The 25740-nt window shown below is 51.0% G+C and overlaps 2 protein-coding genes across 2 annotated transcripts in view; one reads left to right on the top strand and one right to left on the bottom strand.

Annotated features, from left to right (window-relative positions):
• Positions 1–8198, bottom strand: part of Kcnk3 (potassium two pore domain channel subfamily K member 3) — a 35627-nt gene extending 27429 nt beyond the window's left edge. Inside the window, exon 1 of the mRNA XM_046441425.2 lies at positions 7833–8198. Coding sequence (XP_046297381.1) covers positions 7833–8115 — 283 coding nt within the window. The 5' untranslated portion in view covers positions 8116–8198. The remainder of the gene's footprint in view (positions 1–7832) is intronic.
• The window catches only part of Otof (otoferlin), a 197738-nt gene continuing 179954 nt past the window's right edge, over positions 7957–25740 (top strand). The window contains exon 1 of the mRNA XM_058578424.1: positions 7957–8061. The gene's annotated coding sequence lies outside the window, so the exon portion shown is untranslated. The remainder of the gene's footprint in view (positions 8062–25740) is intronic.

The following is a 25740-nucleotide window of genomic DNA, read 5'->3' as shown; positions in this document are numbered from 1 at the left end:
ATAATCCACATAGGTCTGATTCAATCAGCTAAAAGACCAACTAAAGAAGAAGTTCTTCCCTGAAGAAGAACTCTTTCTGTGGACAGCAATGTCAGCCCTGGAGAGAGTCATGGCCTGCTCTTTTTGATGTCCTGCTTTATGGAATTTGGACTTGCCTTGCCTCCTCAACACAGTTCCTCCCAGCACATCTCTTTAGGCCTATCTCCTACAGATTCTGCTTCTCTGGTTGAAGCCTGGCTGATACGGTGACCTCTGCAGCTTGTTCACCCAAGGAATGCTTATATGTTTCCTGTGATGGGGAGCTTACTACCTCTTGAAGCAGCACCATCCATCTTTGGCCAGCCTCAACTTTAACAACTTCTGCCTCAGATTGGACTGAACCAAGTCTTTCCATGAACCCTACCCACAGGTGTTGGTTAAACCCTGTGGGCACACCATATCCCTATTTTTTCATCTTAAAATATTCTTTTTCTTATAACCATAGTCCACACCTCATGTTTTAATCCCAGAAGCCAGGCCTTCAGATTCTTTAGATCCTTGCTACTCAAAATGCGTGCCCTGTTAAGGGCACAAGAGGGTAAGCTCACGTCTCCTTCAGTTAGTGACTTAGCCACTGTTGTCACTTTGTTACCTTTTTTATAAAATGGGGGTTTAGTTTTATTTTGTATTTTACTTTTTCTTTTTAAAAATGCCAGTAAATATCTGCATTGAGCTAGGGGAGAGGGGGGCAGATACCTGGCCAGCTGCCCCATTTTAAAAATTCCTGCCCCTGGAGCCGACCTTTCTCTTTGGGCCCATTTTATTTTTGCTTATAGCCACCATGAATGGGACATGTTCCATCTTGTGTTGCTTTCCCACTTCAAGGTGCCATTTGGAGGGGAGAGGATCTGCTTCCTGCTGTGACAAGACTCTGGAATTCTGACTCTATTGCTTTATGATTTGATAAATGTGTGGTATCAAAAAGCTTGACATGTAGGATGATAATACATGGCTGTTTATGTTTTGGGAATATTTGCATCAATTACAATTAATTAATAAAACTATGTTTTAAGCACCCCCCCCCAAAAAAAAAAAAAAGCGTGCTTTGGATCTATATCAATGGTGCTTGAGAACTTGGTAGACATGCAGAATCTCTTGCCTGGTCCCAGATCTATGGATTCAAAATTTGCATTTAAACAAGATCAACGGGTCACTCTCTCTGGATGACACTTTGAGATGCATTAACTTAGGGAATTCCACTTGCTGAGCCCCAACTCCATATGGAAGAAAAGACTGAGGCCTGAGGCTCACCAGGGAGGTGTCTGCTCCTCCTGTGATCACAGGGGCACAGGGTGGAGGGCAGTTTGTCTAAGGCCACTCAGAGAGACAGAAAGAACCCAGCGTCTAGCACCAAGGCCAGGTTCCTGTCTCCCATTTGTGGCAACTATGAACTCCCTCATTAAGGAGGTTTTGCTGGGTCACTGGAGGATGTAGGATGGGGAAATAAGGTTGGTAAGGGAGGGACCAGCCTTTACTAAGGGCGAGATGGGAGGTGTGCCCCAGCTGGGCAGGGATCCCAGACACAGAGAGGCCCGTGGGCCAGGACACCTCTTTTGTTGTAGGCAGCTGCTGAGGCAGCTCTAGTCAATGAGCAAGTGAAGCTACTGCCTTAGCCAGGGGCTGGGTGACTCCAGGCAAGGGGCAGGTCTCTGGGAGCCCTCTGGGAGCCTGGGTCTGGGCAGTTTCTGGACAACACAGGAGGGTGCACAGACCGGGAGGCAGCAGCTGGCACTCGACTGCTCTCTGCACTGCCAGACGGGCATTTGTCATGTGGCTCTCTGAGGACTAGAGGCTATTGGAAGGGTCAGGGAACAGACTCCAAGCCTGGCTCTGATGATAATTGTAACTGTGGCCCTCAGCACGCCCCTTCTCCAGGCTGGTCTACACTGAGAGTTCTGAAGCTAAAATTCTGCTATGTCTTTGGGCTAAATGCTCTATGAATAGTGCAAGTGCCTCTGCTAAACCCTGGTTCCCATCCTTCATCGCTGGCTACATCCATGTAGAAGGAATCACAGAGGCTTCCTGGAGAGTGGGGGGGAACAACTCCATGAAAAGTTGCTCCCTCCAGGCCGGAGCCCACTTCCCTGTGCTCTCATTTGATATCTGCTGGGTTCTGGGCAAATTTCCAAACTTCTCTGAGCAGGGCAGGGTGGGAACCCTGGCGATGAGGAGCTCCAGGCAGCACCTGGCCTGTTGCAGGCACGACGTGTCAGTTCCCTGTGGCCAAGGTGGGGGTGGAGGGTGGGTGAGCGTGCTCGGCCCAGGTCTCTGCTGAAGTTTGCCTAGACGGACAAGGGGCTCCGTTAGAGCTTGGTTTTTTCCCTTGCTGCTGGCTGACGACAGGGAAATCATTTTTACATTTTTTTTAATTACAAAATCAACTCAGAGATTCACCGTTTGTGCTGCCAGCTGAAAGCTGTTTATAGTGGTGATTTGCACTACATTCATCTGTGCTTGTTTATGTTTTCTTTGAAAATACTTATTGTGTTTGTCCTGTCCCCACTTCGGACAGGCGTGTGTCTTCTATTTTTGTTCTATTCTTAACCCCACTATCTCCATGCCTCCGGGCTTCCACCATGATGTGTGAGGACTGGACACGCAGGCAGGAGGCATGGCAGGGCCAGAAGGCCAAATACACCCACTTTGTAGATAAGGAAACTGAGGGTTAGAGAGGACCAGCAACTGAGCTATGTGGGATTAGAACTTTTGCCTCCTTGCTCCAATCCAGGGTAGGTTCTCTTACTCCAAGGAACCTCTCTCTCCCTAACTAGTTTTCTTCAGGGTCTATTTGCTGGGAGTGGGAGGAGCTGCCCCTGAGCCTGGACATCAGGCATGGGAGAGGAACTGGGAAACTTAGGGTGGGGGAGTGGGATTGGGAGTATAAGCGAAAGAGATGTGGCAGCTTCCTGGTCCTCAACTCCAGTATCCCTACCTCTTAGAAAGGAGCAGAGGTAGCTTCCACCATGGTGACCCTGAGGAGACAGAGCAGTTCCCTCCAAGGGGAAGTAATAAAGCACGAACAATAATATTAATATAATAATAAATGCAGATACCATTTATTAAGTGCCCATTATGTACCAGATACTTTCTTTGCATGGTGCCATTTAATCCAGGGAGGCAGATGTTCTTATTTCCATTTTATCACTGACAAAACAAACTCCAAGAAACTAAATAACTTGTCCAAGGCAGGGTGGGGGTGAGGAGTAAGTTGAGAGGACACCAGGGACACTGGCTTCCAGGTTCGTGCCCACGTTCCTACACCACCCTGCAGAAAGGCGTATGGGGTAAAGCAGAGTGGCTGGCCCTCAGGCATGGAGGATGGAAGTGCTGAGTGGGTACTGAGACTACGCCAGCTGGGTTGCCCCTCTGTCCCCTGGACGGTCCAGAGAGGAATAGTGGGGGCTGAGGCCTCGGTGCTGAGAGAGATGAGGGTATCAGGGGAGTCGTGGTGCTGAGAGTTCCGCTCTGGGCACCCAAAGGCCTGCGTTCTAACCAGGACTGTGCCCTCATTTGCTGGTGACTATGCTGAGTATTTGGATGAAGGCTAATATCTCTCTCTTTTATTAAAGGGTTCTAGGATTTGGAGAATGGAAGGTCACTTCTGGACTTTCCTCCTTTTGAAAGGTGTAAAAATTTCACATTCCCTGATGATCCACTTGTTTGAACTCTCAGACTCAGGATGCCCTGGACCTGTGGCAAGCATGGAGTCTGTGCTCACCTGGGAACAGGCTGGAAGCTGAGGGAGGGGCAGGACAGAGCTCCCGTCCAGCTCCAACCAGTGATGGATCACCTGGTCTCTTGTTGCCTTAGAGCCCCAAGGATTCCTGGTCTTGCAGTGGGAGAACAGGCACCTGTGAGCCTGTGGAAGACTCAGGGAGGGCCTGGTGCTGGGCACAGCTCTGGCACATGGTCTGGTTTGGTCAGGGGCCAGGCTGCAGGGGAGCAGCAGACTGGCTATACGATGCTAGAGCAAGAGGATCCCTCCTTCTGGGTGCTTTGCCAGGGAATGGTCCAGCTTTGGCTCCTCAGCACCTGGAGACACAAGGGTCTGGCTGGATTCTTGAGGTGGAACAAGAACTAGTGAAAAATCCAGGGCATGAGAGTCAGAGAGGCCCATTGAGTCTGGGCAGGTGCCTCATTTCCAGCCTGAAGGCCGTGGGAAACTCATTTCTATGCAGAGCCCGTGGTTCCTCAGCTGCCCATCTTGGAAGTTGGTGAGAATTAAATGAACGGATACAAATTAAGTGTCCGGAAGAGCCTGCCAAAGAGTCAATAATAAATGGAGGCTGCCATTATTATTGTTGTGCTGTTGCTGTTAATAAAATAACAGGGCTGGGGCTAGAGCTCAGTAGTGGAGGGTTTAACCTAGCATACGTGAAGCCCTGGGTTCCATGCCTAGTACTCCAAAAATAGATAAATAAGCAAAGAAACAGATAAAGAAGCATCCTGAAAAAGTGGAAGGGGCAGGGGTCTGGGAATCAGATTTTGCCCTTGCCCCCCCACTACTCTGTGTCTCTTTTCACCCCTCTGATTCCTATCTGTAAGAAGAGGGGGTGGCACCAGCTGATCCCCAGACCCCTTCCTGCTCTGACAGCCCCTGGCTATGAATAGACCAAGCTGGGGCACTGGAGGAGTTTGATGACTCAACAGCTAGGGAGGGTAAGGTTTCCCAAGGAAAGAGTTTCCATTTGTGTTTGGTGAACTTGGAGAACAACAAAGGAAGGGTTTCCTGGCTGGGAGGCCAGGGATGAGGGAGAAGGAGGAACCCTCGAAGCCAGTGGAGACTGTGACTAACCAGGTGAATGACTAAGTCCGGCCAGGCTGACCTTCAACCAATCAGGGATGCCTATGAGCACCCTGCAAGCTGGCATCACCCAGCACACTGTGGCTCTGCCAGGCCCAGCTGAATCTGGGCTTCACAGCATATGGAGGCAAAGGAAGCAGCCAAGAGGCCAGCAGGGAAAGAGCACCGGGCTGGAGTCAGAAGACCCAGCTTCCGGCTCTGACTCTGCTGCTCACCAGCTGGGTGGCTCCAGGGGGTTCTCTTCTCTGACCTGACCTCCCCCCAGCTTCATCTGTACAAGGGAGATAACAGTATCTGCCCTGGTAACTTCACCAAGTGGTGAAGGCTGAGAACCAATCATGAGATGAAAACACTGTGATCACTAACATACCAGATTAATGGTAGTTTCTGTCATTATTCCATTCCTATGGGACTCCCCATGAGAGGTTCCCAAAACAGGTGTACAGGGGCTGTTGCCCTTGGGTTTTGGGTAAGGGTCACTTTAATAGCAATCCAACACAAGGCCCATCACTGCCCACCCAGGTAGGGTTTGCTTACAGCAGAATCCCTGCAGGCAGTTTCCTGCTAGGTGGCATAGTCACAGTGGGAGATGACAAAAAACCTGAGATGGTTAGGCAGGGCAAGGAGTACCAGTCTGGGGACCCCCAGAACTGGGATGATGGTCTGATGCTGTCTTTCTTCTTGCTCAGCACTGTATAAATAAATAATCACCGGAACTGCGCTCTGCTTCTAGCCCCAGCTTTTAAGCCTGTCTCTAGGTGAGGACCACAAGCACTTTGGGAAAAAATGGCAAGAATGGAGGAGAAGGGCGGTGCCCTTTCTTTTCTGCATACCTTAGACCCATCAATAACATTTCCTGAGTGCTCACAGCTGCTGGGTACCGAGCTGGAACTGGGAGTACAGCAGTGGGACCTACAAGGCTCTGCTCACATGGAGATTAATTATAGTGTGGTTAAAGAGACAAACGCACCTTCTAAAATGTGAATAACCATTCAAATGAGCCTGCACTTGATCTCTCAGGTGGTCTTGATAATAAATCCTGTGGTCGTCCACAGCAATGCCTGGGAGGCTTTGCAGAGCAGGTAGGATTTGAGCTGGACCTAGATGGTTAGCTTGGACAAGATAAAGAGAAGACCTAGAAAAGGCGCACGCTTAACGCATCCTCAGGGGATAGCCCGGCTGTAGCAGAGAGCAATCATGTAAGTAAGAAATGAGAAATAAAGTCAGATAGAGAGGTTGGAGCCAGGTATAAAGGTCCTTAAAATTGGATATAAGGGGAATGAACTAGATCCTGTGGGCAGTTGGGAATCATGAGGGTGTTTGAGGAGGGAATAGGTACAGTGGGACTGTTTGGGGAGATTTTTTTTTTCTGGCAGTCCTGTCCAGGTAAGGGTGAATTATTGGGGAGGTCACTATGGAGCTGGGGACCATGGTCTAAGAAAGAAAGTGGGGCAGCAAGCAAGCACTTAGTGTGGGAAAGACAGAGGGAAAACCTGAGTCCGCTGTTAGTCTGATTCTCCAGACTGCTGAACAGCTATTGGAACTCTGGCAGGTGGCAGTGGGTGTGAGAGGACGGACTGCAGACCAAACCTGGTCTGGTCCTTCTCATGCTCCTCTTTGGGCAGGTCTTTGGTCTCCAGAGAGCTGCAAGCCTTGGAACAGAGTCCTGCAGTGGATAGAAAGTGCCCAGTTCTGCCTTTTACCCCTTTTACCCCACGACTCCCCTTGACTCCTGTTGACTCCCAGGAAAACACTGCCATCTTGTCAGAGGCCACGCCAAATGGCCATGAGCCCCTGGGAATTCAGCCAAGGCAAGGAGGGAGGTCATGGAGAGAAAAAAGATTGGAGAAAGATGGAGGAAACAGTTCCTGGAGGCATCCCAGTTGGCTTGAGGGAAAGGTGGGTTTCCAACTTAGAATCTAACTACAACAGGGCTGGAAAGAGCCCTTGAGATCATTTTGGCCAGACTCTCCATATCTGGACATTAGCCTGAGTCCCAAGCAGGGAAAGGTACTTGCCCAAGGTCATACAACTTGTAAGTGATGGAGCTGGGATGGACTTGTAGGGTCTCAGGAAAGGGTAAAGTGTTTGATTCTGTCTGGACCTTTGAGTAGCACCATCAAGGGCCTGGCTGGAGACTCCTTTCCTGAACATCCATTTGTGTGCTATGCTGTGTGTGTTGTGTGTGCACACACGTGTGTCCAACCTTGTCCTGTGTGTGCCCTGTGTATATCTGTGTCTATGCTGTCAGAGGATCTGGTGTGCATGTGGCCTCCTACACAGTGATCCGCACTGGCTTAGTAAAGAGAACTGGAGCCATTCCTGTGAGGTAACTGTTTTGCTGGGACAGTTGGGAGAGCAAGGCTGGCAGGTCTGGATCTGGCTTCCAGCACCAGCTCTGCTGCCCTAAGAAAATCACATGCACTGGTTGGTGGTGCCCAAACTCCTGGAGTTGGACACACACACACACACACACACAACAAGCAGCACCCACAGCCGCAGTTACAGGATGTTCCTGGCACCCAGAGTGGTCGCGAGTGCCGCGGAGTGTCGCCTACCGGCATCTGCACGCCGCCCTGGAGCCCAGCAGGTGTAGACACTCGGGCGTGGAAGCCCATCCGCAGGGACACAGAGGAGTCGCGCGCTCCTGCTGTTCACACTGGGCGCCCTGCCCCAGGGCCTAGCCCGGCCACACCCCTCCTCCTGAGCCTCTGCCAGTCGTTCCTGCCCCTCTCACACACTTCAAATCCCCGGGGGTCCTCGCGTAGCCCGGCGGGGCCAAGTTAGGGCTGGCCTGGCCAGAGATTCGGGTCCTGAGCCAGAAATCAACGCCTTCTCCGAGTGCGGTCCCCACAGAGCAGACTCGCCGGGCTGAACTCGGGTGCTGGGAGCGCGCGGTTTGGCGCCCAGCCCCTCTCGCCAGAACCCCCCAGCCGCAGCAGGCTCCCGACAGCCCCGGGTCCCCGCCCGCCGCGCGCAGAGTAGTTACCGATGGTGGTGATGACGGTGATGGCGAAGTAGAAGGAGCCGGCGAAGCGCCACTGCACGCCGGCCTTGTGAGGCTTGAGGCGCAGCACGACGCGCTCGAGCTCCTCGTAGCCGCCGTCGCTGAGGTTGTAGCGCGCCCGCAGCTCCTGCTGCCGCAGCTCCAGCCGCTCCCGCTCGATCATCTCGGGCTCGGATTCCAGCGCGTCGAAGACCGCGGCGCCCACCAGCAGGTAGGTGAAGGTGCACACGATGAGCGCCAGCGTGCGCACATTCTGCCGCTTCATCGTTCCCCTCGGGCCGCCGCCGGCCCCCCGGCGCCCCCGGCCCGCGCCCCGGCCGCCGCTGCTGCTGCCCCGGAGGCGGCCTGGGGCATGGCTGCGCTCGCCGCTCTCCGCGCCGGGCTCCCGCTCCGCGCCGCCCGGGCCGCCGCCGCCGCCGCCGCCGCCGCGGAGCTGTCCCTTCAGCACCACCCACCGCCCTCCTCCGCCCGGCCCCGCGCCCGCCCCCGCGCCCGCCCCCAGCCCGCCGGCCGCCTCCTCCCGCCAGCCCTCCCGCCCAGCCAAATAAGGACTGGGGAGCCGCGCCGAGTGAGGGGGGCCGGCGAGGGGGAGGAAGGGGGAGCGCGCGGGGAGAGCCCGGGCAGGACACGGGGAGGGAGTGTGGGAGAAGCCGAGCGGGTGGGGGGGGGGGGAGAGGGGAAGAGGGAGAGAGCGAGCGCGCCGGCCCCAGAGCCAGCGAAGAAACTAGACCGGGAAACACAGATAACTACAGAGAGAGGGGGAGACGCAGGGAAGGGGTGTGTGTGACCGAGGAGGCAAAACCAGAGGTAGACACGCAGACCCAGAAAAAGAAGAGGCAGGTAGGAGAATACGCGGGCAAAGGATAGAAACAAAGCCACAGACTTGAGACTGAGATACCTGGAGAGCTGGAGAGATAAGCAGATGCCACAGAAAGACAGCAAAGCAAGGAAGGGGAAAAGACAGGAGAGCCCCTCCCCCACTGCCCACCCAGATCATAGCATGTCGTCACTGGAAGGGACCTTAGGCTTTGCTGTCTTGCCCCTTATATGGGCAAGGAAACTGAGGCACAGAGGGGTGAGGTACGATTCAGGGCACTCGGTGTGTTGGCCACAGCACTGGGACTCAGCTAAGCTTTCCCTTCCCACAGGCCACACTCCCTCCCCTGCTTGGGGCTCAGGCTGTCTCAGAAACAAGCAGGGCCCAACTAGGGACCTGGGTACACATGAGCCCACACCCAAGGGAGAGCTGCTCTCCGGAAATGGGTCCCTCCCAGCTCTGTGCAGCCTCCAGAACTGGGTGAGGAAACAGGCTAGTAGCTCAGCCCAGTTCTGCTCCTTAGGAGCTTTCAGGCTGTCATGTCATCCATGCTTTTGCCCTGCGCCAGTGTGCCAGGCAGGGCTCTGGGCTGCCAGAGATAGCTTCACCGCCACCTTGGGGCATCCCAGCAGGACAGGGATTTGGGGCCCAGATCAGGTGGCTCCGGACTGGAAGGACTGGAGCAGTTTCCCTGTACCTCAGTATCTTCATTTGTCAACACTGTGACTGTTGTGGTGAAGAGAGACAGGCAGGGGACCTCAGGCGAGGTGTCGCTGCCTCTCTCGGAGCCTTCTGTCTTTATCTCTTCCGTGAGGCGTCGTAGCAGATGAGCCCACAGTCCTTGCTCAGCTCCTACAGCTCTGGATGGGCTGAGTGAGCAGAATGATTGGAATGCAAATCCCAGTGCCAAGGAGGGTCAAAAAGTCCTTCATGGGACCCTGGCATAGGCCACACAGACATGGAAGAGGCCCAAGGCCCCTTACTGAGGACAGGCTCGGAAGGCAACCAGCCAGAAGCGAGGCACCATCTGCCACATCCTGGGCCAGCCTGTCACTGCCAGCTACCACATTCCTTCTCCAATGGCACCCAGAAGTGCCACTAACCATTCATTCCACAACCATTCATGCCACAAGTATTCATCAAGCATCTGCTATGTGTTTGGCTAGGTGTGCTATATTTGTTATCTCTAGTCCCCACCTTAGTCCTGAAAGGCAGGTCTACTTATACTCATGACCATTTTAAAGATGGAGAAACTGAGGCTAAAAGCAATGCAGACAATAACCAAAGGTCACTCAACTCCTCAACTTCCCAGCTTCCCAAGGGTTGGGTACAAGGTAGGCTCTATGCACTTATGATATATTGGGTTTTGGTCATATTCACTCTAGAGACCAGTCCCCCCAAAGTCTATCTTCCTATGTAAGGGACTCGCTCGACCTGCTTGTCAGAATGAGAATGCAGTGTGTCCAGGGTTTGCTTGTTTCTGGCTGCCAAGCCCGATTGCTGTACAGATGAAAGGTGATAATATGAGTGAAAGAGCTTTGGAAAAAAGAAAAAGCTGTTTTGGGGGCAGGGCATTCATTATTAATTATGATAAAGCTCGTTCTTACAGCATTTTGGAACCAGAAAGACCTTTAGAAATAATCTAGTTCAGCCTTCTCATGTTACAGATGAGGAAACTGAGACCCAGGGATGGGGTTGCTGAAAGTTGCACAGTGAGGGAGTGGGCAGAAACGAGGTTCATGCTCCCTGGCGTGCAGCACCCATTATGGATGGGACCAGGGGACCTGTTAGTGGGGAGCACTTAAGACATCCCAGGAGGGTGGCCTGGATCCCCTCCTTCCCTCTTCTCCACCATCCTGTCTCTTATGGAATGGGAACCAGAGTGGAGGAGCCATCCTGGCACAGTTTAGGTTTCTGAGTGGCCCCTGGGACTTTTGCATGGAACGTTTGCATGCTCTCTTGACTTGGGTTGGCTTGTGCTCAGAACATAGCAGCCTATCTTACTTCCTTCCATGCAGGACTCCCTAGGTCTGCCCATACTTGCCCAAGGTCAGCCTGTCTCTGCCTCCTGTTTGCTGTGGCATTTGGGGTCCATCAGTCATCTTCCTGTGCCTTAGTTTGCACATCCTTAAATTAAGGGGTGGTTAGACCAGGAAATGTGCACCTTTCTTTCATTTAGAACATCCGAGGACCCTCCTGGGTTGCTTACATCTGTTTTCCCAGTTCTCTCAAGAATTAGGCCAAGAAGAGGAATAGCCACTGCTTTGAAGACTGACAGAGTTAAGATCAATAGTCTAGAATTTGTCATTAGTTGCTGTATTTGATTATACACTAAACATTATACATGATTACTTTCCAACTTCATCTTTTACTCCATTTCTCTGTTAGGTTCTAAACACATCTGAGTACTTTCATGCTTCACGTGACTCAAGTGGCTCTCATAAACTGGGATACTGGTAACTCCTTGCCTCTCCCATTTGACTGTCAACCTCTTATTCAGGCTTTAAGACCCAAGTCAGAGGCCATTCTCTCCGTGAAGAATTCCCTGGTTGCCTCCTATCGGAGTCACCAGTTCTTTTGTTCTTCCACAGACCCATGGGTAAGCTTCAATTCAGCCTTTCCTCTGACTAGTAGATTAGCTGGCTCTTTAGTTGTTCTCTTCCCATCGGCTCAGTGTTTTTTCCAGGTAGCGACCCTACTTACTCTCTTGCTACTCTTCCCACAGTGCTTTGCATATCAGAGCTGCCCTATATGTTTCCTTGGTACTTAAGTGAAGGTTTGAAGAATCCTGAACTGCTGGGTTCAAAACCAGCAGCATCAGTGGGAGAGGGATGCAGAGGGCTGAGTCTCAGGCAGAAAAGCTCAGCAATCTGCTTCTGTGACTACAGACAGATACTTCTAAAGCTGGAGCAAGCCCTGTCCGAGAGAAGGAAGGTACAGGCAGATATCAGTGTCCCAAAGCCCAAAGAAGCATGTCACACAAAGGAGAGGGTCTTGAACTGGGAGTTCAGAGGCCTGGAGTTCAGTGCCAGTGCTGCTGGAGGCATTGGGAGGGCCATATGGCCCATCTGTGCCTCAGTTTCCTTTCTTCTGAGAGAAAAGTGTTGACTATGTCAGAAGGTCCCTTCTCACTCTGATGACCTGGAATACTAATGAGAGCCCTACTCATTCTACAATGGCTGAGAATGTGGCCTGAAGAATGGCAGGTAGAAGAGTGCACAGAGATCCCTCTATTCATTGCTTCTCAGTCCTGCTTTATGGGCAGTTTTGTTGGAGACTGGGGCAGTACCAGTGAGAGAGGGAGTAGAGTTAGACAGGCTAGATTCAAATTTCAGCCCCATCAGTTATGAGCTGGACCAGAGCCTCATGTGAAATTCTGGTCCATCCTATGTCTAGACCAGGTATAAGCTCCTGCAGGGCAGGGACAGGCCTTACTCCTGTCTGCACCCCTTATCCATTAGCCAGAGCCGAGAAAGGCTCTGCAAGCTCTCCTCTATCTGTTCCTGTCAGCTTGGCTGACATAGGCGGGTTGGTAGGGCCTGGGGCTCATGGTTCACTCCAGCAGCATCAGTAAGGGACAGGCCAGAAAAGGAGGGGCAGGACCCAGGAGCTGCAGCAGAAAGACAGGGAATGACCAACACAGACCACGATTCCAGGAGCCCCAGCTTCAGGCTTCACTTTGGTGAGATTTAGGGTGCTCTGGATGTGATCGAGATGTTTCTTAGTGTATCTCTGCAGGGAGAGAAGTTGGGGATTAGCCTGGCTTTACGGAGCATAACCCGGTCCCATTGCACCCAGCTTGCGTTTGTCAAGAAACACTGTTTGTTTAACATCTCAAGCCCAAATCAAACACAAAAGGCAACTGTTAGCAAAGCAAGCCTCTGTGGGCTGCTGAGAGAGAGCACTGCTGGGAAGCTGGACACCTGGCCCTCTTAGTCCTGCCCCAGTTGAGCTGTGTTACCTGGGGAAAGGGCTGTCCTTTTATGGACCAAAATGAAAGCTCAGACTCAGAGATGAAAGAGGCTAGCCCCAGCCCTGGGTTGGGCTTGGCTCTCGTAATGAGGAGAGAGGAACAACTGATCTTGGTGAAGTTGCTGTGGGGTCAGGCCTGCTCCTACCCGTCACTAATATAAAGCCGAGTCTTTACCCCAAAGCTGCATGTCCTGCATCTGATGGAGCCCTTCTCCTAGACAGGGCCTCCTAAGTGCCTCCTTCTCTCTGACAATGAGTTCTGGCCTGTGATGAGCACAGTGGTCACTGTATATTTGCCCACTGCATGTCCCTAAGTCCTATTGAGTTGTCCTCTGCATGGCTGTCTTGGTTTACATTCTCCCCAGCAATGTGTGAGATTATCCACTTCATCCTTCTCAAAACTTTTATTTTTCAGTTTTTCTGGTTTCATCATTTATATGCTTCCCTACTTTCTACTCATTCCCTTCATTTTCTCCCTTTTCCTTTCTTCAAAACCTCCTCCTCCTCCCCACACTTGGAGCAGGGACACAGGACAGACAAAGACATTACTGGGGTCTTACGCAGCAGTGGTGACAGAGTGTGACCTGCAGAAAACCAGCTGCTATTCTCCAGCCTGGTGCATACATGTGTACACATGCATGTGTGAGCGAGTGTGCAAGAGGCTATGAGCTTTGGGCCTTTTTTATTTTTGGTACTGGGGAGTGAACCAGAAGAACTTTACCACTGAACTACATCCTCAGCCCTTTTTATTTTTTACTTCAAGATATAGTCTCACTAAGTTGCTTAGACTTTCCCTAAGTTGCTGAGGCTGGCCTCGAACTTATGATCCTATTGTTTCAGCCTTCTGAATCATTGGAATTACAGGTGTGTGCCACTGCCCCCAGCCAGTCCTGATCTCCTTCCCCTACTATTTCTCCCAAGTCTTCATGTTTCCCCTCCACTCACCCTCTTTTCTACATTTGCCAAGTTTCATAGAATAATTAAAGCTAGAGAAAACCTTAGGCCCCCCAGTGCCCATGGGGAAACTGAGGCCTGTCCAGGGGAGTGAACACCTCCAGGCCTTGCAGCATATGGGCTGGAGCTGGCGTTCATGCCCAGCTCTCCTGACTTCTCAATCAGAACTACAAAGTAAGCTCCCTAAACTCACTTTCTCATTGTAAGAATCATGTCCCTTAAGACTGTCCTCTGCAGAAATTCTGGAGTGGCTATAGCCTGTCTTTCCTGACAAACATGTGCTGCTAAAGAAAAAAAGAGAACCTGGAGATATAGTCAACAGCCTCACAAATCTTGAAATCCTTCTTTGCAGGTTTATGGCTTCTGAGAAGCAAGCAGAGGCAGCCTGTTCTTAGCACCAAACACAATAATTATAATAGCACTTGCAATGATTAATCAGCCAGCGAGTATTGCGTGGTGCCTAAGTGTACATGACAGCGTGTGTGCGTGTGTTTGTTTCTTGGGGTAGGGAAGAGGGCAAGAGAGGCAACTCTGCTCCCAGGGAATAGGCTTTAGGTGTCCTTCCCTCCGGAGGGGCTTGGGCGGCCACCATGGCACTCTTCAGCAGTGTCATTTCTGTCTAGGGCTGCAGTTGTTTCTGCCAAGGGAGGAATCCTGAGTTCTGTGGTTCCAGCTGCTGGGCTCCAGACCATGCTGAGAGAAAGAAATTGACGAACAGGAGCAGGATCCAGGCCTGTCAACCAAATTAATGAGGGGCCTTACCAGCATGATGAACGTGGCATGGTGAGAGAACTTGGAATGTTCAGCCTGGAGAAAAGATGCGGGGGACATGTGAGCTGCCACATGAGGAGGGATTAGTTTTGCTCTTTGTGGTCGACAAGGAGCCAGTGATCTGTGGGGGTGATGTAACCAGCCAAGAGCTTTCAACAGAAGATGGAACATCTCCATGCCCGTGAAGAGAAATGAACTGCCCAGGATGGTAATGAGCTCCTGGTTAAGATGGATGTGAAAACATAGCCTAGTTGACCCTTTGGATTGAGGCCATTTTAGAAGGATTCTAGGAGTTACTTCCATGCCTGGCACAAAGTAGGTCTGCAAGAAATGCCTTTGGACTTGTCTGATAGATGCATTGAGTTTGAGGCTGGACTAGATGCCCTTTGTGATTCCGTTGGGCTCAGTCCAATATTTTTGGAGCAGACTGTCTATGTGAGGCTCTTTGTCCCTCCAACCTGGAAATGTTGTCATTCCCTGGCCTCTGGCCACAGGAAGGGCAGCTCTGGGGTTCTTGCTGCTGAGCTTCCACTGCTCTGCTTTCTCTTGGCTCCCCCAAACCAAGCCCAAAGCCCATTCACAAACACCCTACATACTGCCACCTGCAGGGGTCCAGCATGTAAGGTTGGAGCAGGGGCCCTGGAGGCCCTGGCACTCCAACAGGGGAAATGGGCCTATGGCAGGCCAATTACTGGTAGCTGATTCTATTAAGCAGATAGCTTGCTCCCAGCAAAGCAATTACACCTAATCAGCCCCTTGCAACAGTCCAAAGGGACAGCCATTTGAGCCAGACACAAGCATGTGCAGGAACATCAAAGCAGCCTGGGCACACCTGGCAGGCTCATCTAAGACCAGGGCTGCTCCCCAGGTGGTGACCTTGGCCCTTCCCAGGTTGTGTGGATCTCATACCACTGTGGGGCCAGAGCATTGAGGAAATAGCAGTGAGGGAGTTCAAAGGCCGGGCTGAGACTTGGCTTTGCCACTAAGGAGCTGAATTTCATTGAGGAGGGACTTCTCAGGCCTTTCCTCAGTATCCATATCTGCCAAGTGCATAGAGTGGACTAGAGAAGAGTCATTCCTGAAACCCTAGTCTAACCAGTCCAGTGGTTTGGATTTTCATTCAGGTTAAAACATGTCTGAAATCTCCAAACATGGAAATGCATACTATTGGGTCTAATTATTCAGACTACCTTTGAAAAAATAATTGTAATAATATCTGTTAAAACATATAGCTGCCTTATTGATACTCAGTTTTCCTATAGAAATTTTATGAAATGTGTGTTCCCCAAGACACCCGGTTTAGTAGCTTCTGGGTCTCAGATTTGTCAGGGAAGTTAGGTCATGTTAGAATATGAAAAGGTAGGAAGAGGGGTTCTGGAAATCAGGGACAAGCAAGATGGAGACAAATGAGATACTGGCCATGGTTGGGGTATCTGTCAATGACAATTCAAATAGTATTTTCCTTTTCTAGAGGAAGAACTATCTGAAAGACTTTTGGAGCTGTCAGTATGTTAATTAGGGATTTTAAACATCATTTCTTTCTGGTGCTAAAGTTCTGTGTTCTTTGGGCTGATACCAATTAACTGGTGTGACTCAAACTTATCATCTGGGCATCCCAGAGGAAGCATCCAAAAGGCAAGAGTACCAGCTGTGACCTTGGGTGAGCTATGGCTTTCTCTGAGCCTCAGGGTCCTCTACTAGGATCTAAGGAGACAGGAGAGGTCCCCATAGGACTTCCTCACACCGTGCTTGGGAGACTCCAGTGAGGTGGTGAATGTGAAATGAAGATGTGACTCATTCCAAGGTGACGATGTTGTTAGTAGTTGGGGCCCAGGGCCCCTGTCCCTCCTAGCCTTTTTCTCTGTTTTTATTTTTGTGACTGTGGCTTTGGGAGCAGGGTGGCCTTGCTGGAGCAGACCTTGGGGCCACCTGACTTCCAGCTCCTCTGGCCTTGGTGCTCTCAGATGGCCGGTGCCTGTGGAATTAGATGGGGGCCTTGGTCTGTCTTCTGAGAAGAGCCCTGGCACTGATTGGCAACCAGTGACCTTGCTGGGCCACATTCAGCCTTCGGGCCTTTCTGGGGGTTGGGAAGTTTATGAGAAGCAACCTTGATTCAGGACTAGGGTTGAGGAGAACAGATTCTCCAGATCTGCCTCAGTGCGGAAGAGAAGGAGGGAGGTGGCATGGGGGATACCAGAGCCCTGAGGCAGGCCTGGACTGTCCTGTGCCTGATGTTAACCATGTGCTCAGAGAGAAGCTATAGAGAAAAAACACTACTTTATTCTGCACTTCCTTATGGGAGTTATGGGAGAGAACGCTAGCCTGGGAGAGTGTTAGAAAGCCTAGAGTCCCAGCTGAAGCAGTAAGGGACATGCAAGGTGCATGGGAGGGGTTTCAGATGATGAGATCATGGTCTTTCTGGTTTTGCATGGTCCTCACAGCCAAACCAGCATTTCATGTCCTGCATGATCTGCCCAGCTCACCTCTCAGGCCTCATCCCTGTGGCTCCCCTTAGGGGTCTTAGCTCCTGCCATTCGGTATTCTTTGCAGTTCCTCCGAATGCACTAGGCTCTTTCTTGTCTTTATACCAGAAATACAAATATCAGGGACATAGATGAACAGGCTTCATTCCTAGTTTACAGATGAGGAAACTGAGGCTCAAAGTGAAGCAACTTGTCTAAGCTCTAACAGTTAAATAGATGGATCCAGGATTCAAACCCAGATCAGTCTGCCTTTAAAGTCTGTCCTTTTCCTTCTCTGCCACACTCCCTCTCTAGAAAATGATGGAGGTCAGAGCCAGGCAGCAACAGGGAGAGGAGAGCAGACGGTGCTAGCAATGTTGGGCTGGCTCATAGAGTTTAGAATGAATGAGTCACATAAATGAATGAGTAGCTCAGAGAAGGAGCAGGATGGGCCAGGACCCTGCACCTGGGCTTACCCTACTCCCTTCGTATAGGAAACAGGAAGAAACTGTGGACAGGGCCTAGCAACCCTAGCTCAAAAAGGGGCTGGGAGAGAGGACCACCAGTGAACAAGCTAGGGAACCATTCATGGTGGCGATGCAGAAGGGAGGACCAGAGCTGTCCAGGGCCTAGCCCTGACAGGGTACCCAGGCCCCAGCCTAGGCAAGGACCCAGGAGAATTTCCACATCTGTGCACAAAGTAAAGAATGCCTTTGGGATTTTAAGCTGGGTGCCTGGGAGAAGACTGTTTCCACCAGGGCCTCTGGTGATCTGAAGGGGAAGGGATCAGCCGTCGCATAGATGAGGGTTGATCATGGCAATGCACGGAGCATGGGGCAGGGGGTACTGGGCTCTGTATGTGTAGTTCTCTGATGCTCCAGAGATGGTGCTGTCCAATGATTCATGGAAACCACAGCATGTCAGGGAGATGGAGGTCAGCTGGGAAACCGCACTCAGGCGGAAGGGCACAGTGCCATCAGGGAGATGGAAAAAGTGATGTCGTTAAGGAACAATGTGCACCAAAGGAATGAGCTGTAACTGGCTGGATCTGAAAAGACAAGCGGGAAAACGGCTGCCAGAGGCCCAAGAGTGTCTGATGACGGCCTGACACTGCCCTGGAGGAGGGACAGACCCTCAGTCCCTAGGCTAGAAGGGACTTACCCTATAGGCTCCACGGTCCTTTTCTACCCCTGAATACCATGTCATGCAAACCTCTGGTCTATTAATAAATGCTTGATGAACTGAATCACGACAGGCCTCCTAGCCAGAGAACACTGCCCTGTTTCTCCAGAGCAGATCTAAGGAGGCAGCATGAGGTTGAGAAAGAGCAGAGTCGTGGGGTCAGCATGGCTGGGTGGTTCCTGCCCCTTCCCAGTGTGTAATCTGTCTTCTAAGATGGGGCTCCTGATCCTCCTCGTGCAGGAGGTTGGTAGGATCAAGTCAGGCAAGGAAAACTACAGTCCCTTAAATTTGGATTGGTGTGTTGTGTCCCTCTGTTCCTTCCTTCCTGGATAAGGGGTGGAAAACCCACTCTGTATACCATAGCCCAGGAAGGAAGCCAGCCTGAGCCTTTGGAGATGTGGCAGGGGAAAGAGCTTCCTGTACCTGGCTGAGGGTGGGTGAGCTGTAGAAGGACTGGGATGATCAGAAGCAGCCAGAGACTCAGCAGGCACTTAGAAGTTCAAATCTTGAAATGAGTGCCAAAGGGGACCTGTATGTGATAGGGGATTGAGCTGGTCTAAAGTCCCATTTAATAGATGAGGAAACAGAAGCCCAGACGGCAAGATCCCAGGGTTAGCATGATCTGGCACTAAGGCTTGTCTGACAGCTCAAGTCCCCCATTGCTGAAAATTCTAATAAAAATAATCTCTGTGTAGCAAAGAGATGATGGAACCAATGATAATGGCTGGGAAACTGGATTGGAACAGATACCTGTGTCAGCCTTGGGAATCTGGAGAAATTGGAACCCATATTTTTGTTGTAGTCATGATTTCAGAGACCATGCTTAGTCCTGGGTGGGGCCCTCAGCTCACTTCTTTCTATGCAGCAATGCCAAATTCTGCACAGGAGGATGCTCACCTGGAATTTGTGGATAGGGAGCTGCCTGACACTGGGACTTCATACCATGTCCTGAGGATTGACTAGGGGAGAGAAATGGCTACACCAATGCCTCTGTCCATTTGCTGAGCAACTTTCAAGAAATATACTCTCATATTTGCCTCAAAACTCAGTTTTAAGGGTACATCTAATACGTATTTGGTCACACTGTCATCTCCATTCCTCCAGGAGGACAGATGGCTCCAAGGTTCTCTCAGACAGTAGATGGGGGTGGAGGGATACCTGGCTTATTCCCCACTACACACTATGGTTTGTGCATTTTCCTTTTCTCTCTGCACACACCTCCCTAAGCCGCCTCAAAAGTTCCTCAAAGGGAACACTACGACAGGTTCCCTCAATAACTTCAACTGTAAAGCCTGCTTCACCTCCAGCCCTTTTGCTCTTGGGTCAAACCAACCTTCTCTCCGAGAGTGGGGAGAGGATCAGAAAGGGAAGCCTCTGGCCTCCATATAGAGGGGGAAACTGAGGCATGCCTCTGACCTGAGCCTAGACCAGGTTCCAGCATCCCTGTCCCCAGGTCCAACAAGAGAGGCTTCGAGTGGTAGGGACGGCAGCAGGCTGAGAAGCACTGTTCTGTTTTCTTAAGCTCCCAGCTGGGACTGGGAACACCAAATCCTCTTTGAATAAAACAGAAAAGGGATTTAAAAAAATCAAGACATTAACCTTCTGAAACTGGACACCCCCATATAGAGATTAACTTCTTTCCTAAGCTTTTTTTTTTATTTCTATAAACATCTTAATTCATACCAACATCATGGCCAGCCTGGATTATAGCCGGATGGGGAGCTGAATGGCTTTGTCTTGGTCACACATGCACACGCACGTGTGTGTGCGCACACGCGCACACACACACACACCTGGAGCAGCAGAAAGAGTAGCAGAGGAGGAGTTGAAGAGCTGTGCTTTATTTCCAGCTCTGCCACTGAACCCTGGATCTCAGTTTCCTCCTTTGGAACGGGATGGTTGGACAGGATGATTCTAAGAGTCCTGCCTGCCCTTTGGAGCTGTCCCAGCTGTATGGATGGGGTTCCCCTGTGTACTACTTCCCCTGCCCGTTTGTCTCAGAGCCTCTCTGATAGTCATAAACCTGGGGACACAAACCTGGGGGAGGCGGACAGGAAAGCATATGCTCTGGGTCTGCATGATCAGCGCTGCTCATATAGCTATTCAGCTCCGCTGCGAATGGGACGTCACCTGGAAGACACTGTGTGCTTCCCCAGGCAGCTGTAGGGGCTTCCTCAAATCTGCTCTTTTCCCTTTTGCTTCCCTCTTTTCAGTTTTTACCCGTCATCCACCTTGCCCACTGAAGATGTCACTTCGTATTTTCTGACACTGGGACTTCAGACAATGTCCTGAGGATTGACTAGGGTTCAGGTTTCCCTCAGCCCTATGTCTTATGGCTCCAATCTGAATCCTTAAATGGTTCCCATTGCTTTTAGGCTGAAACCCTGGTTCTCAGTATTGCCTGTAAGGCCCTTGTGGAGCAGGTTTTGCCTACTTGCCCAGCCTGACTTTGCGGCCCTCCTGCCCTGCCCTGCCCCTGGGTTTTTGGAGCCTTCTTTTAGGTCCCCAAACTCACCATGCTCCCTCCATGTTGGCCCCCATGTGAACTCTACTTCCTGTTATGGTCCCTTCTTCAGTCCCTCAGGTCATGTTCCTCTGGCTGTTATCCTTCTCCCCTGGTGACAAAACACCATTTGAACTGAAAGATCTGTTCCATTATAAGCCCAAGAGTTTGGTCTCCCCACTAGATCACAGGCTGCAATTGGGCAGGGACAGATTGGGACGCCTATTTTCTTCAACATGGTCCTGTGCACCTGTTTAATGCCCAGTTCCCAATAGGTATTTGTTGAATACATAAAGGAATGTCATTGAAATTTGCTCCTTAAACACTCTTGAGATGGATCCTGTTACTTTCCGTGTAATCTGAACACAGACTTTCCTGAAATAGCTCCCTCTGGGTGGGCACCTGACCTTCCTGAAAGTTCCTCCACTCCCCCGCCCCCACCTCTCCCTGACTCCTGACTTTGGAGATTCTCAAAAGAATTTTTAAACCTTCCTCTGACCTACCAGTGGCATCACCCCAATCAAGCAACAGATTTTAGATGCACATTTTTCTTGTTCACCCACCTTCATTGACAAGCCCAGTCACTCCATGCCTTGATTTTGTTTTGGTTCTTGAGGCTGCAGCCAGCTGCAGTTATTCTCAACTCTTGATGGCACTGGAGAGGAGGGTCGTTGTGGGATAACCCTGACTCAGTGGGGCCCAGGAGAAAAATGCTGGGTTTCTCCATGGTCCTGGGCCTGGGATAGATGGGGAGCCATTACAGTGGGTTGGCTCTGGCTGGAGCAGGGTTCATGGGAATCCCTAGTTGACTCTCACCTTGGTCAATGTTCCTCAAAATATCTTCAAAAGGTTTCCTTGAGATGCTTCTGCAAAGGAAAGAATACTCTGCTCGGATACATCTGGGGAACTCAGTCCCGCTCAGTCCTTGATTGCAAGCCACAGAAGCCAATTGTCTGAATTTAAGCTTAGACAGGAGTTATTCTAAGGACATGAGGTAGCTCAAAGAATTTCCTGAAGGATCAGAAAATAAAGTTCAGGAATAAAGCAACTGGGAAAAGCACCCAAAGTCACATTGTAGCACTGGTTCCAGGAAGACCCCACTGCCACACAGGCACCTTAGCTTGGGCCACCAGCTCCACCAGCCCTGGAACCATCACCTCCGCTGTAGCCTCTGGAGACCGTTGCCACACCCCAAGCCCCACCCCATCACTATGCTGGGGCTTCTGCTTCTTTGTATTTAATTCTTCTTTACAATAGTAGGTTAGCCACTTCCAGCTTCTGTACTGGGAGGCAGCCTCTGCCTCAAAACACAGGGGGACATCCTCAGACCTAGGCAGGGAGAGCAGGTGCTGGGTGGCCCAAAAGAATGACAAGGGGTTCTTTACACTGTGGCCCTGATCTCCATTGCAATGCTTTAGGACAGGGATTCTAGAAGTGGCTGACCTACATTGTCTCAGCCCCTCTTGCAGCAAGGGGAGAGACCCGTGACCTCATTCCACCAACCAGATGCATTCTCTCAGGCTTTGAATCAAAATGTCCCCTTGAGGACAAAGTCACCCCTGGTTGAGAACCACTGTCTAGGATTGGCTGGAAATCTGTAATCCATTTGTGGAACCAGGATTGGTTTAATCTGCTTTTCCAAACTGATTTAACCATGGGAAACCTTTTTCTCTGATGCTCTTTGGCTTTGTTTCACATGACTTATTTTGGGAAACACTGAGGACCTAGGTCTAGGTGTTTCTTGAGGGTAGAAGGTTGCACAGTTCCAGTGGTGCTCCAGGTCTTCTAGTCACCACCTTCTCTACCTGCCCATGTTCCTGAACAGGCTGGAGTCTCCCAGAGCCCAGATTTGTGAAGGCCCAACCTCCAGGGAGTTGGTTGTGACTATGAGAAATATTCCTAGATCCAAGGGAGGAGCCTGCAGGATGCCAGTCAGGTTGTAGGGTCATTCTTCTTCCCTTAACTGTGAACTCACCCTGCAGACACAGGTATTGGCCTAACCACTAAGAATACAGCCTTGGAAACAAGTCTCCTGCCTGTGCTTGTCCCCTGTGGCCCCCAGCACCATTTGACAAGGATCCCACAAGACTCAGGTGGGCTTCAGCCCAGTTGGTCTCCAATGTGCAGGCCCAGCCTCCCTGACCATATTCCACACATTTTTACCAGGTCCATGCATGTTCACAGGTTCACCAGGCTCCGGATTCAGGGCCAAGTGCATCTGCCCCAGCCCAGAAAACATTCCTACCACTGCATGGTGGGACACAGGACCCTGAGGAGGAGCTGATAGAGTTGTCATTGACAAGACCATAGGTGCATGTCTCCCTGCACACTAAGCAGTCCCATCTGAGGACTTCTGTGACCCAACAGTCTCCCCACAGATGGCTCAGTTTTTGCTTGAAGCTTCATCTTTGGACCTCCCTCATGTGGCTCATGGTCCCTTCCAGTGATCTTGGTTCTTAACCTTGGGGAACTGGTACAGTGAAAATAGAATGAGACCAGGGTTAGACAAAGCTGTGTTTGATCTACTTTGGGCATGTCACCTTTCTCTCTGAACTTCAATTTCATTGTCTGTGTAGATTTTTTAAAAGCACTTTCTTCTCCTACATGCCAGGATTCTGTATTTTAGGTATGACCGGTGGCTCCTGGGTGGTAGAGGGTAGGGCCCCTGATGCCTCCTGAAGAATTGAGGTCCCCATGCTTTGGGCCCCAGGGTGTATCTTCATGGGGCAGGGGAGACAACTGGAGTATAAAAAAAGGAAAGAAAAAAAAAAAACCAAAGGTCTGAAAAATGCCTTGGATCTCAACCAGCCAGAGGATGCGCCAATGGAAAATTCCTGCTATGTGTCAGAGGCCCACCTGGCCCGGGTGACAGCCAGCCAGACGCACAGGCCCCACTGCATGTTTAGACAGCATTTTCCTGCCCTGGCCAGAGATCCCCCTGGCCCTCACCAAGGCTTCTCCTGGGAAAAGCGGGTAGGGTGGTCTGGGGTCTTTGCCTGGGTTCAGCTGTCTGTATCTCAGATTCTGGGACTGGCTCTAGGAGCAGCACGGTGAGCTTTGATAGAAAAAGAGGGCAGCAGGAGGCTCAGGCCTGGGGCCTGCCCTAAGCCTACCTCTGTAACCCAGGAGTAGCTGTGTCCCCTCTGCAGGCCCCAGAATCCCCACCTATATGGCATATGAAGTGGACATGAATGTCTCCAGAGTCCTCACAACCCAAACATCCTGCTGGATCAGATCTCCAATATCAGAGGGCTTCCTCCTCTGCCCCAGCAGAGGCCAAGGTCGCTCATGAGCAGATCCTAGGGGAGACTCCAGCAGATGCCTCAGAGGCTTATGCTGTCCGTCAGAGGAAAGTGGCCACAGTTATCTTTAACTTTGGGACTAACAAGGTGGCAGTGCTATCAGTGCATGCTGAGGTTTGCTAAGGGTGAGGGCTAGGGACCTGGGAAGGGCCAAGGGGAACCTGGAGCCTCAGGGTACAGTATTTGTACAACACCTTTGGAGGAAGTCTTTGAATCTAGGAATGCTCCAGAGAACACGGTGCATGTTCTTTTTCTGTTGGTTGGTTTGTTTTTCTTATTCTCAGTGCTAGAGATTGGAGCCAGGGCTTCACACATGCTAGGCAAGTGTTCTGCCACTGAGTTGCACCATAGTCCTAGGCAGCATGTTTTTTGGTATGTTTGTTTTTTGGTGCTGGGGATTGAACCCAGGGGCGCTCTACCACTGAGCCACATCCACAGTCATTTTTATTTTTATTTTTTTATTTTGGGACATGGTCTAAGTTGCTGAGGGTTTTGTTAAGTTTCTGAGGTTGGCCTTGAATTTGCAATCCTTCTATCTAGGCTGCATGTTCTTACGTGGGCTGGGCAGGTTTCTGGGCTTGACTGTGACTAGGATGGAGTGGTCCTCAGATTTGGCACAGATCCCCAGGGGACAGAATTTAGAGGAGCCCACAACAGGTTTGAGCATGTTGGATAAGGTGGGTCTGTGGGTCTCCGTCTCTTGGGAGTTTGATCTATCTGAGACCCTAACATTTTCCCAGTCTGGGGAAATGGTCAGTTCACCAGGGTAATGCTACAAGGGAAATCCCTTGGTTAACCTGAAACCTGGCCTACACCACTGATTGGCTCTTCTCAGCCCAGGTTCCCATAGAGAAAGTCTCTCTCACTGCCTGTCACCACCCCACTTAGTGACATGACATGAAATACCTCCCAGAGTCATCCTGGCTTCTGAACCCTGACTCCTTCTGGTTTCTGGTTTCTGCCCACCTAGGGACTGTTACCTCATGTTCTCATCCTGTTTGGTCCAGAACCCTTCTCAGGCATGTTCTTAAAGGGAAATTCTGGATGACGTCACACGCATATCAGGACGAGGTCACACTGGCCCACCTGACTTGCTATGGCTGGGGCTTGTCCCAGTCCATTGCAGAGGGGTTTCCAGGCCTCACCCCAGCCTGCCCCTTGCTTCCATCCTTCTGTCTAAGGTCAGAGCTCTATCTCCAGTTTCTCCCACTCACAACAAAAGAATGATCTCCTTCTCAGACCTTATGTCTATCTCTCTCAGCTCCAGGTCAAACCTGCCCTGTGCACACCCCAGCTACCTGGGATCTCCCAGGGAGTTAGCTCTGGGAACATTTTCTTTCCAAGAGGCCAGCACTCAGGAAATCCCTTCTCCTGTTCCCTGTTCCCTGACAGTTTCCGACCCATATTTTCCCCCATTTGCATTTCTTCAGCCTCCCCTGGGATCCAAGGCATCCAAAAATCTCTTTCTTGCCCCTCCTGAGGATCAGACTCAACACCACACTGTGTATCTTTGAAATCCCAGGATGCTTTAGGATGAATGACAGGACTGGGCATACAGGTGTGTAAATATATATGTGCATGTGTGCGCACATGAGTGGACTCACATGATTTGTCCCTAAAGAGAGAACAATCTTTCCCTCTTACAAAGGTCCTCAAAGATCTCCTGTTTCCCTTGGCCAGAGTTAGCCAGGTTAGGTGAGTGCAGGTTCCAAGAGGACAGCTGAACGCCTTCTGTGTCATGTCACAGAGCAGGGCATGGCTTCCAGGAGCTCTGAGCCCTGCAGCAGGCTCTGCTGCTCCATGCTGCTTGAGTATCTGAAAAGGGAGATTGAGCTCTGAGTATCCTTACTGGACGTGGGGGTGGAAGGCAGCTTAATCCTGCGGACAGGTCTGAACTCAATGGAATGATGTTTGAAAACAATCACTG

The sequence above is a fragment of the Marmota monax genome, unplaced genomic scaffold (assembly GCF_021218885.2).
Source record: "Marmota monax isolate L192 unplaced genomic scaffold, Marmota_monax_Labrador192_F-V1.1 WCK01_AAM20220418_F8-fsc00010, whole genome shotgun sequence".
Lineage (NCBI taxonomy): Eukaryota > Metazoa > Chordata > Mammalia > Rodentia > Sciuridae > Marmota > Marmota monax.
Note: the sequence above shows the minus strand (reverse complement) of the source record. Positions and strands in the feature narration are given on the sequence as shown.